We start from the raw sequence: 10783 nt of genomic DNA on the forward strand, positions 1-10783 counted from the left end.
GAGAGCTGTGCCAGCTTTAGTGGTCAGAGACGTCTGGATTCCATCGGATCGGTATCAGCCAATGAAACCTGATCCTGGTCTTTACTGAACTCCATCGTTGGTGCGGCTCAACCTGCCGGTGTCGCAGCACTTCTTTACTTTACGGCAGCTGATGATGATGAGAGCAGAAATGATGACTTGTTAAAAAGAATACATTTACGTTTACTGCTGGACCAGGTTCAGAATATCAATTAAACACTGTTGTACTCTCTCTGTCTCTGTAGTTTTCTTGACTAGCTATCATACAGGAGAACATTTTTATATTTGTTTAATGTGTTTTACTTTGTCAACAAAATGACTTCAAACTACACTTGTTCTACTGGTGGATTGATGATGTTCTACTCCAGCACGTCTGACTTCAATCACCGCCATCGCTTCAATTTATATTTGTTTCATCAAATATTGTGACAGTGTAGCGTTATAATATTTATGGTTTGTTCTATTCGCAAAAAATATTTCATTTGTCACCTTTTTTTGTTTTGTTTTACATCCTCACGGGTTCATTTTCAGTTCAGTTACAAACCCTTGAGACGTAAACAAACTTTAAGAGGTTTAAACGTTTTTAAATGAAAGAATATTTGTTTGGTTAGAAGATTAAACTGAAAGAAAATAAGATGAACAGCAGTTTTACATTTTATAAGAGCATTAGAGCAACTTTTTAAAAGTAGTAGTACCACCGATCAGCAATACTCTGTTACAAGTACAAATACTGTGTACAAATAAGTAAAAGTACACATAGTTTTACTTATTATACTATGTCATCTGACCTTTTACATGATTCCACGAGTCACACCATCAGGATCTCCTCCTGTGTGTGTGTGTGTGTTTAGCCTTTTATTTCTGCATTTACACCAAGAATGTTGAAAACCAGGAGATTTTAGTGTTTTACAGATTGTCGGGACAAACCGGGACAATACCAGCCAACCCGATTCCTCCAGGGTTTGAGGTAAAGTATGATGTTCCAGTGTTCCTTAAGTTACTCAATGTTGTTGTTGTTTTAAAGCTCTAAATCTTCTTACGGTTGAACTTTCTTTAATTCACAATCATTTGGTTCTAAAGGGCCTTGTGTTTCAACACTGTTGTTAGCTGTTGTTAGCACTGTTAGCTGTTGTTAGCACTGTTAGCTCTGTTAGCTGTTGTTAGCGCTGTTAGCTGTTGTTAGCTGTTGTTAGCACTGTTAGCTGTTGTTAGCTCTGTTAGCTGTTGTTAGCGCTGTTAGCTGTTGTTAGCTCTGTTAGCTGTTGTTAACACTGTTAACTGTTGTTAATGTTGTTAGCTGTTGTTAGCTGTTGTTAGTGATGTTAGCTGTTGTTAGCACTGTTAGCTGTTGTTAGTGCTGTTAGCTCTGTTAATTCTTTTTAGCTCTATTTGCATAATTAGCGATGTTAGCACTGGTTAACTGAATTATCATAAACATATCAAATATATTCCCTCCTGTGTGTATATATATATATATATATATATATATATATATATATATATATATATATATATATATATGTGTGTATATGTATATATATATACTATATATATATATATAATAGATTTTTTTCATTTTTTCATTTCAAAAGAAATGCAGAATTCAGACTATATCTATTGCATCCACATGGTGACAGCTGAGGAGATGGATACTTTATTACAAAACATCCTTTACATTGACGACAGTTGTTAAATTACATATAGTAATAATCTGAATCTCCTCTAATGGACGTACTCTGTAAGATGCTGATGCGTCACATATTACGGTAACAACAGTAATCCTGTGATTTCAAAACTTCCTCGATTTGTTCATTTGTTCATTTGTACGTTTGTACGTTTGTACCCAGAGAGGAAACTCTGTGATGTCGATGAGCGTTGGACGCATCGGAGACAGGAAGTGTGACCCGCCATGGACCCAGAAACACTTTATTTTGTGTATCACGTGTTATTTGGTACCTGAGTGTCTAGAAGTCTGGATTAATCATATTAAATATTAAAATCATTATCCTTCATGTCTACATGATGGTTTAAGTCAGACAGAAGAGTAACTGAGGACATTTAATGAAGCTTGTTACTCAAGAAGAAGCGCCGGTTAAACAACAGTAGCTTCCTCTTCCTCTTCCTCTTCCTCACCCCTTCAGGTCCTCAGGGTTCCTCCCACATTCTCAAATACCCATTTATTTGCACTTTGGGCTCATTGGAAACACTATTACTGCCAAAAATATATTGTTTTAAACTACATAACAAATTAAATTAACAATCAATCAAATAAAAATCCATATTGCTGCCTCCAAATATAAGATATACAGAATAAAAAACCATAAACAAAAATTTCTCTCGTTTAAATATTGATTTTCAAGTTGTGATTCGAACATCAATAAAGTTCCATTTGTATATATATATATATATATATATATATATATATATATACTGTATATATAAATTAATAATATTCAATATATACATATTTTATATTTTCATACGTTTTATATATTATAATAAATAACTGAAGTTGCTTCATTATTAAACACAAAGTGACTAAGTTAACAGAATTGATCATTTATGGATTTGTTGATTTTCTGTTTGAACTCTGGTGTTTTATATTCAGAACATTATTGTGAAATGTTCAGAGAAAACGTTCCTGATGTCACACGTCACCTCACTGTGTGTACTTATACTGCTGTGTACTTGTACTACTTGTGTGGTAACATGATGACGACGTCGTGATGAAGACGACCACACAGGAACATCCTCCTTCAGAGACATAAATACACCGACAGCAGTTTATCAACTCTTTATGAAGGCTGAGGGGTGAGTTCTGGATATTAGAATAAGTCACTTTTATTAATGTATATATATGTACAGTATATGTGTTTGTTACTTTTTTCTTTAATAGGCAGCTCTTTAATGTGCGAGATACAGTTTACATATTTTAAAACTTGATGGGTTTTTTTTGTATTTTAAAAGGTTGATGTAGTTAAAAGTATTTTATTTAATGTTTTCCTAATTTGTTTCTATTACAAATATATTTAATTTGTAAGTTTATTTGCTGTATGATACTTTCAAGTTTATTTTACGACGTTTAGAATTGTCAGTATTTTTTTTATTTAGTAAATTACTTTTTTTTACAACAGTATTTTTAATCTGCATATCTGATACTTTATTATTATAAACCACTTTTATTAAGACGCATCTGTTTTATTTTGTGGATGTTTCGCTCCACACGTTTTGAACAAAATGCATTATGATGTCAAACTGAACACAGAATGACTCTCTGTGTTCTCTGATATTTTTTAACACAGATTTCATTCTACAGAAAAGAGGAAGTTGAAAAGAGGAAGAGGAGAAGAAGAAACTTTCCTGGTTGAGGTCATGCAGTTGTTTTCCTCACACAGCTGTTTGTAATAGAAGCTAAACATCATTTTAATGTGTATCCTGACTCATCAGTTAGAATAAATACAGAGTATAAAATGTTCAACACCACGTCCTCCATGTTGAACCTGACCACCCCCCCGCCCGGCTGCCCCCCCGTCGGGATCCAGCTGGAGGGCCTGATTCTGCCCCCGGTGCTCATCGTGGATGTGGTGCTGGGGCTGCTGGGAAACGTGGTGGCTCTGTGGATCTTCTGCTTCAAGCTGAAGACCTGGAACCCCAACAACCTGTTCCTCTTCAACCTGGTCATCGCGGACTTCCTGGCTCTGGTGAGTCTGCCGTTGAGGATCGACGCCTTGCTCCGGGGCCACTGGGTGTTCGGAGACGGCCTGTGCCGGATCAACCTCTTCTTGATGTTCTCCAACCGCTCGGCCAGCATCGCGCTCATGACGGTGGTCGCCATCTACCGCTACTTCAAGGTGAGGAACCGCCTGTGAGGATGTCACGCCAGATCTAGACTTGATTTAAAGATCTGACACGTCAGCAGACCGTCCATATTACAACATGATGCCAAACATGTATTGTTACAACAACAATAATAATAACTTTATTCATGTAGCACCTTTAAAACAGAGTTTACAAAGTGCTGTGACCGACAAAGTAATAACTGAACAGAAAGCTCATCAGTGAGGCCCAACGAAGCAAGAACCACGAAGATTAAAATGAATAAAACCGAACAATAGATAAGACAATAAAACCAATAGATACCATACAATACAATTTATGAAATTCATTTAAAATAAATAAAATAAATAAAATAAAATTAGATTACATTAAATTAAAACATAAATACAATACAATAAAATAAAATACAATGAAATAGAATAAAAACAATAAAATACAATGAAAATAGATATAAATACGTTACAAAGAAAATAAAAGACAATAAAGCAGTAAAGCGATGACATCACATAAAAGCCAGTCTGGAACAATATGTTTTAAGAAGTTATTTAAAATCTTTATCTCCTCAGGCAGGTGGTTTTGAAGCCGAGGGGTCCTGAAGGCAAAAACGTGGTCACCTTTAGTTTGAGCCTCGACTTTGGAACCCCCCCCCCCACCCCAGGATCTAAACAGGATCATAGGGGGTCAACATTTCCTCTTTATATGTTGGGGCCAGATCCAGACGAGCTTTAAAAGTGATCAGTAAAATGTTAAAATCTATTCTAAACCAACAGGGAGCCATGAAGAGAAGCCAGCTAGAACCAGAGAGAAGCTGTGAAGTTTCTCCTGAAGATAACGTTCTAACATGACATCATGATTTACGTTTTCTTTTGACGTATCAGCAATAAGTTTAAAGTGACGTGATAGACTTCCTGTCCTCTGGCTCCAGGTGGTCCACCCTCACCACCGCTTCAACCGGCTGACCCAGCGTCAGGCCGCGCTGGTGTCGGCATTCGTCTGGCTGCTGGTCGCCGCTCCTCGGCTCCCCATGCTGGCCTACAGCCACATCAAGGGTGACGGCGACGGGACCCAGTGCTTCTTCTTCACCTCCTACAAAGAGGCGTCGCGGGCCATCGTGGTCCTGGTCGGCACACACCGTGTCCTGACGGTGCTGGAGTTCATCTTCCCGACAGCCATGCTGCTGTTCTGCTCCGTCCGCATCTCCGGCTTCCTGAGGCGCCGGCAGATGGGGAAACCGGAGAAGGTGCGGAAGGCCATGCGGGTGTGCGTCGCCATCGTGGTGGTGTTCACCGTGTGCTTCCTGCCCACTACGGTGGCGACCGTCGGGGTGTGGGTGATCCGCTCGTACCGGCCGTGGGACTGCGCCTCCTTCTACACTTTCACCCAGCTCACCATCGCGTCCCTGGGGCTCAACTTCCTGAACTCGGCGCTGGACCCCGTGGTCTACGTCTTCTCCAGCTCCATGTTCAGGAGGGCGCTCTGCGGCGCGCTGCCCCGGGCGCTGCGCTGCGGGAAGTCGAACACTGGCGACGGCGAGAACGTGGTGTCGTCGGGGACTCAAACCACCGACCAGCAGGAGCTGAAGTCCACGAGGGCCGAGACAGGAAGTGGAGCCATGTGACAGGAAGTGGAGCCATGTGACCAGCTTTCCCTCCATTGACTTTGATATTCATCACTTGTTTTAACTGTATTTAAACGTCCAGATTTATTTTTAGTTTGGTTTAGTATGATTCAACTTATTAACGACCCAACATCTTCCTCTTGTTCTTTTAGTAAACAGAAAACATTATTATCTCCACATAAAATGACATTAATAAAGTGTTTCTTTTGTCTTCATCAATGAATCTGCCTCCATTGATTTGTGTTTTGTGTGATCTGTGTCCATTTCTAATTATGATCATTTGTAACTCAAACATGTGTATTTGAACAAATTACAGATGTGCATTTTAACTCTATTGGCCCCTAGAATGTCCCCTGACTGACTGATATGTTCATGTTGATCTCTTTAGACGAGAGAGTTCTTCAGAGTTCTGTGAGTCCAGAAGAGTTTCAGTATTTTAGGATCAATAAAACCAAAAACAAAGAAAACCTGTTTCTGTTTGTCGGCACATGCTGATGGATGAAGTGCTCCATCTAGTGGACACATCAACTACACCTGGTTGTCTAAGATGTTTGACCAGTTTATGGAAATATTTATTAACAATAAACTGAGATGAACCAGTTATACAACACGAGCAGTTAGACAAAAACATTGAACAAAAAACAAAACTAATTAAACAATACCAAATAAGACAAAAGAAATTAAAGTAAATATTTAAATTAAATAAATTGATAATTAACAATGACAGACCTCTTATATGAACACAGAGAAAAGCAGCATCAGACTGTCTGTGATGCGTTCAGGTCCAGCTCTGTTTCTGATCCACACACACGTCCTCACAGTCTCTATGTGTGTGGAGGTGGCTGAGTACCTTCTGCAGCTCAGAGCTGAGGTCAACTCAACATAAAGGGGACACACACACACACACACACACACACACACACACACACACACACACACACACACACACACACACACACACACACACACACACACACACACACACACACACACACACACACACACACACACACACACACACACACACACACACACACACACACACACACACACACACACACACACACACGATGAGCTGCTGATTGAAGAGACAGAAAGTGGACACACCAGTGATGAGTGAAATGGTGTGTGATCAGTTGATTAAAACAGACTCCATGTTCTCTTCGTCTCTCAGCTCATTTCCTCTTTTCATTCTCGCTCCTATTTTTCTGCAAAAATCAAAGATGCGACAACTACGTTCACTTCTTATAGTGAGTCTGGAAACGACAAGAAACATGGAAATAATAAAGCTATTTATTTCAGAATAATATCTTTTAATGTGAACCTGAAGTCTTCATGTACAGAGACATCGTGGTGTCTTCTGACAGGCGGTCTGAGACAAGACCTCGGACCCCCGTGAGCTCAGCTTGTCCTCCAGAAGGCCAACCGTCTCCGTCTCCTAAAGAGCAGGACAACGGGCGGTCACCGTGAAGAGACGCTCGCGCTCCAGACGGTCGGAGGCGTAATGAACCCACGAGCCGCTCTGAAGAGGCCCTTCACCGGCCGCCGGGAGTACAAGTCCACTCGAGTAATCAGCAGCGCCGCTACCGTGTGAATGTTTTAAAGACGAGAGCAGCAGAACTCCAAGTCTTTGTGACGGAAATCTGGAAGATATATACACATATACATAAACACACATATACATAGACCCAGACAGAATAAAATGGAGCATCCACAAACTGATAGAACTAAATGGTGCCATTTAAGGCTTAAAACTTGAGATTCAGCATTTATCTTGTAGAAATAAACTATCCTTAAGTCACGATGTTACATTTGAAAAGGTAGTTGAAGAGAAAAACATTCAACCATAAAGTGCTGACTGAGCTTCAAAGTTTAAACTTTGTCAGACACTGTTGTGCTTGAGATGGTTAGCATGCTAACTTTAGCATCTTAGACACGAGTCCATGTTTTAGCCAGAATTTAGGTCACGTTTACTTTGATGCATTTATCACAATAAATTAAGAGAATCTTTGTTTCATTGCAGAAACAGAGGCGATAAATGCATTTTGATGAGTCGCATGTCTGCCAGAGAGTCTCTTCTGGGGCTTTAAAACAAGCACTCCTCAGATACCTCTACAGACACCCAGGTAGTCTGAGTCAGCAAAACCTTCTGCTTTAGAGACCATTTTAAGTGAATTCCTTGCAAGAAAATTGTAAAACTGAGATGCAAGCAGTTGGCAGAAAATTGCCCATGAAATATATTCATAACACTTTGTAATTAGTCTAACCAATAGTACATTTAACAATTTAATTTTACGGTTTTATTTTCAAACTTCTCTGCCCATCAAGGAGAAGTATTGGTGTTTAAGTAGGAGGCAAGTTTCACCATCGCGTCCATACATTTGCAAATGTTTTAAAGGTTGACTGCAGTGTGATCTGGACCTTCCGCTGGACCAGAAGGTCCAGTTGCAAAGAGTTTGACTGGTTATTAAAAACAGTTTCTGGGATTTGCCACAAATTCTGGGTGAAGGGCAACGATACAGAATTTAAAGTGTGGGAGAGATTCTAACTCAATTGCTCACTAGAACCACATTCTGCCATGTGACCATTTAACCAAAGCCGTTCCATCAAGTACCCGACTTCAGTCAAATCAGCATTGAAGTAAGTAAGGGCCCCATTAAGACCTCCATATGTGGTCTTGAGTTCAATCCAAAGACTTCCATTGATGCATTTTAAACTCTGGCGCAACTCACAAGAACTGTGGTAAATAAAAAAAAAAAAAATAAAAAAAAACTATATGGTTCTTGTTGTCAGATTCTTTTATTAATACTTTACTCCCCGTAACAAAGTCCACCTGAAAAACAGGGAAAGTTCAAAGGTTAAAAGGTTAGTCATGAACCGTCATTGAACAGCTTCAACTTCAGTTGCTTGTTTTTACCTCATTAGACCTTTCCTCCTGGAGTCTGTTTTGGTGGTGGTTGAGGTCTAGGGTAGAATGGGGAGTACCTCATGTGGTTAGAGAAGACTGATGCTCGCTGGTAGCCATTTCTGGACTGGGTGAGTCTGGACGAGTGAGGTGGAGGAGCCGGCAGCCAATAGGTCGGGTCGTAGAACGAGGCGTCAACTCCCTCTGCAGGCTGAGCCGCCAAAGGGCGACCAGGGGGAGAACCAGAACCACTACCAAGGCTGGAGGTTGCAGAAGCAGCAAAAGAGCCACTCGTTGGGTTGTAGAACGATGACTCTGGTTGAGATGCTAAAGGCCGACCAGGGGGGGAACCAGAACCACTACCAAGGCTCGAGGTTGCAGGAGCAGCATTAGAGCCATCTGTTGGGTTGTAAAACGAGTACCCGGGTCGAGTTTCCGAAGGCCGACCAGGGGGGGAACCAGAACCACTACCAAGACTTGAGGTTGCAGGAGCAGCATTAGAGCCACCTGTCGGGTTGTAGAACGAGTACCCGGGTCGAGTTTCCAAAGGTCGACCAGGGGGGGAACCAGAACCACCACCAAGGCCAAATCTTGCAGGAGCAGCATTAGAGCCACCTGTCGGGTTGTAGAACGAGTACCCGGGTCGAGTTTCCAAAGGCCAACCAGGGGGGGAACCAGAACCACCACGGCCGAATCTTGCAGGAGCAGCATAAGTGCCACCCGTCGGGTTGTAGAACGAAGATTCAGGTCGTGGTTTAGGCCGAGTTCCCAAAGACCGACCAGGGGGGGAACCAGAACCATCACCAAGACTGGAGGTTGCAGGAGCAGCATAGAGACCAGCTTCGTCCGCTGGGTCGTCGAGCGAGGAGTCACCTCCCTCTGTAGGCTGAGTGACCAAAGGACGGTCAGGGAAAGAAGCAGGTCTGTCACCAAAGTCTTTGTTTGCAAGAGCAGCATCAAGTCCATCAGCAACACCTTTGTTAGCTGAAAACAAAAATGGGAAAACACAGGTCCAGGACTGTTAAGACATTCAAGTTTCTCAACTAATCTTTGCTTAATGATCCGTTCAGACGAGTAAATATACAGAACAGCAAAGGCTTGTGGAATAAAATAGTCTCAATGGGGTGTAAAGAAGGACTGGAGACTTACCACCTCTAAAAGGATCAGATCCAGGACCATAGTTGAAGGCTTCAGGAGCACCGATGTAAGGAACGGGTCCATCACCAAAGTCCAAGGCTGGAGGCTTGTTCCCAGCAGCAGCGAACATGAAGCCAGGAGGAACCAGGACTGGGCTGAATGCTGCTGCGCCACCTGAGCTCACATTGGAGTCTCCACTGGTGGCAGCATCAGATTGAGGTACCTCAGAGGAGATGAGAGTCTTCTTCCCAGTGCCGCTAGCTGGATCGGTATGGAGGACGTCCCCTGCAACCTGGGAAGGAGTGTTGGAATCGGGACTAACAATGAACTGGTTTAGCTTGTAACTCGGTGACCAGTCTGCCGCCACAATGAGAGTTCCTGTACCAGATGGGAACTGGTTTCCAGTGGGAGAGCTGGCATGTTGGGGGGCCGGCTCAGGCTTTTGATGATCAGCAGATGGTTCATACTGCAGGCTGACTAGAGGAAGACTGGTATCAGATCCATTACTTGAGCCCCTAGTAACACTGTAGAGATGTTTGGAGTCTGGAGGGACAGAATGAGTTGTGAAGAAACTTCTGCATCAAACACATGGTCCAAGGTCTGATTATGTGGGATAATTAAGTTTAACTTTATATTTTGACAACCTGAAAACCTTTTCAACCAAAAGGACAAATTTTCTCATTATTCTACTTTAAACCTGAAGATCAGTCATTTTATATCTGAAGAGAGTCTGTTCTACAAAGTTAACAAATGAACCTCACCTTTTTTAGAAGGAAAACAAACTCCACCGCTGAACAGCAGCAGACAGATCCAAGAAGCCCTGAGAGAGACAGAACAAACCAGTGACGCCTCTGAACAGTTGACTTGAACCAGAAGGATCGTGGTCTTTGTCGCATTAACCCCTTCAGCTCACCTTAGAGACGGTCCAGACACCATGTTTGACTCGACGCGACGGCTGGTCCTCGGCAGCTCGTGGAGGTTTGTGGACTGAAGCTCTGTGCTGTGAGCTCAATGAGGCTCCTCTGCTCTTTTATACTGACGCTCCACACGCTCTCTGCGCTAATCAGAGTCATTGAGAACACCTGAGTCCCTGCAGCCTGTTTCCAGAAGAGAGGCGTCACGTCTTCTGGTCTGCAAAGTACCTTGAAGCAGTCAGATGAACGTAGTGGAGTAAAAAGAGACGTAGGACACATTTATAGACCCGACAAGAGCAAGATGTGTAGAAATAAAGAGGCAACATCAGAGACAAACATCAAACACAGATGAAG

The 10783-nt window shown here is 42.0% G+C and overlaps 2 protein-coding genes across 2 annotated transcripts; one reads left to right on the forward strand and one right to left on the reverse strand.

Moving 5' to 3' along the window:
• The first annotated feature begins 2695 nt into the window (after window positions 1-2695).
• Window positions 2696-5808, forward strand: hcar1-3 (hydroxycarboxylic acid receptor 1-3). The gene is made up of 3 exons (XM_068729267.1): window positions 2696-2829; window positions 3321-3869; window positions 4781-5808. Exons 2-3 carry the CDS (start codon window positions 3489-3491, stop codon window positions 5471-5473), a joined length of 1074 nt encoding a protein of 357 aa, XP_068585368.1. The 5' UTR covers window positions 2696-2829; window positions 3321-3488; the 3' UTR covers window positions 5474-5808.
• A 2445-nt stretch (window positions 5809-8253) lies between these two features.
• On the reverse strand, window positions 8254-10512 carry LOC137886700 (pro-resilin-like). The gene is made up of 5 exons (XM_068729268.1): window positions 10429-10512; window positions 10277-10335; window positions 9528-10058; window positions 8391-9362; window positions 8254-8306 (listed from the first exon to the last, which is right to left on the reverse strand). The coding sequence occupies exons 1-4, from the start codon at window positions 10449-10451 to the stop codon at window positions 8395-8397; spliced, it is 1581 nt and encodes a 526-aa protein (XP_068585369.1). The 5' UTR covers window positions 10452-10512; the 3' UTR covers window positions 8254-8306; window positions 8391-8394.
• Between the last annotated feature and the right edge of the window lie 271 nt (window positions 10513-10783).

This window comes from Cebidichthys violaceus, unplaced genomic scaffold, assembly GCF_023349555.1.
Source record: "Cebidichthys violaceus isolate CVI_PGR_0920_01 unplaced genomic scaffold, fCebVio1.0.p SCAF_45, whole genome shotgun sequence".
NCBI classification, from domain to species: domain Eukaryota; kingdom Metazoa; phylum Chordata; class Actinopteri; order Perciformes; family Stichaeidae; genus Cebidichthys; species Cebidichthys violaceus.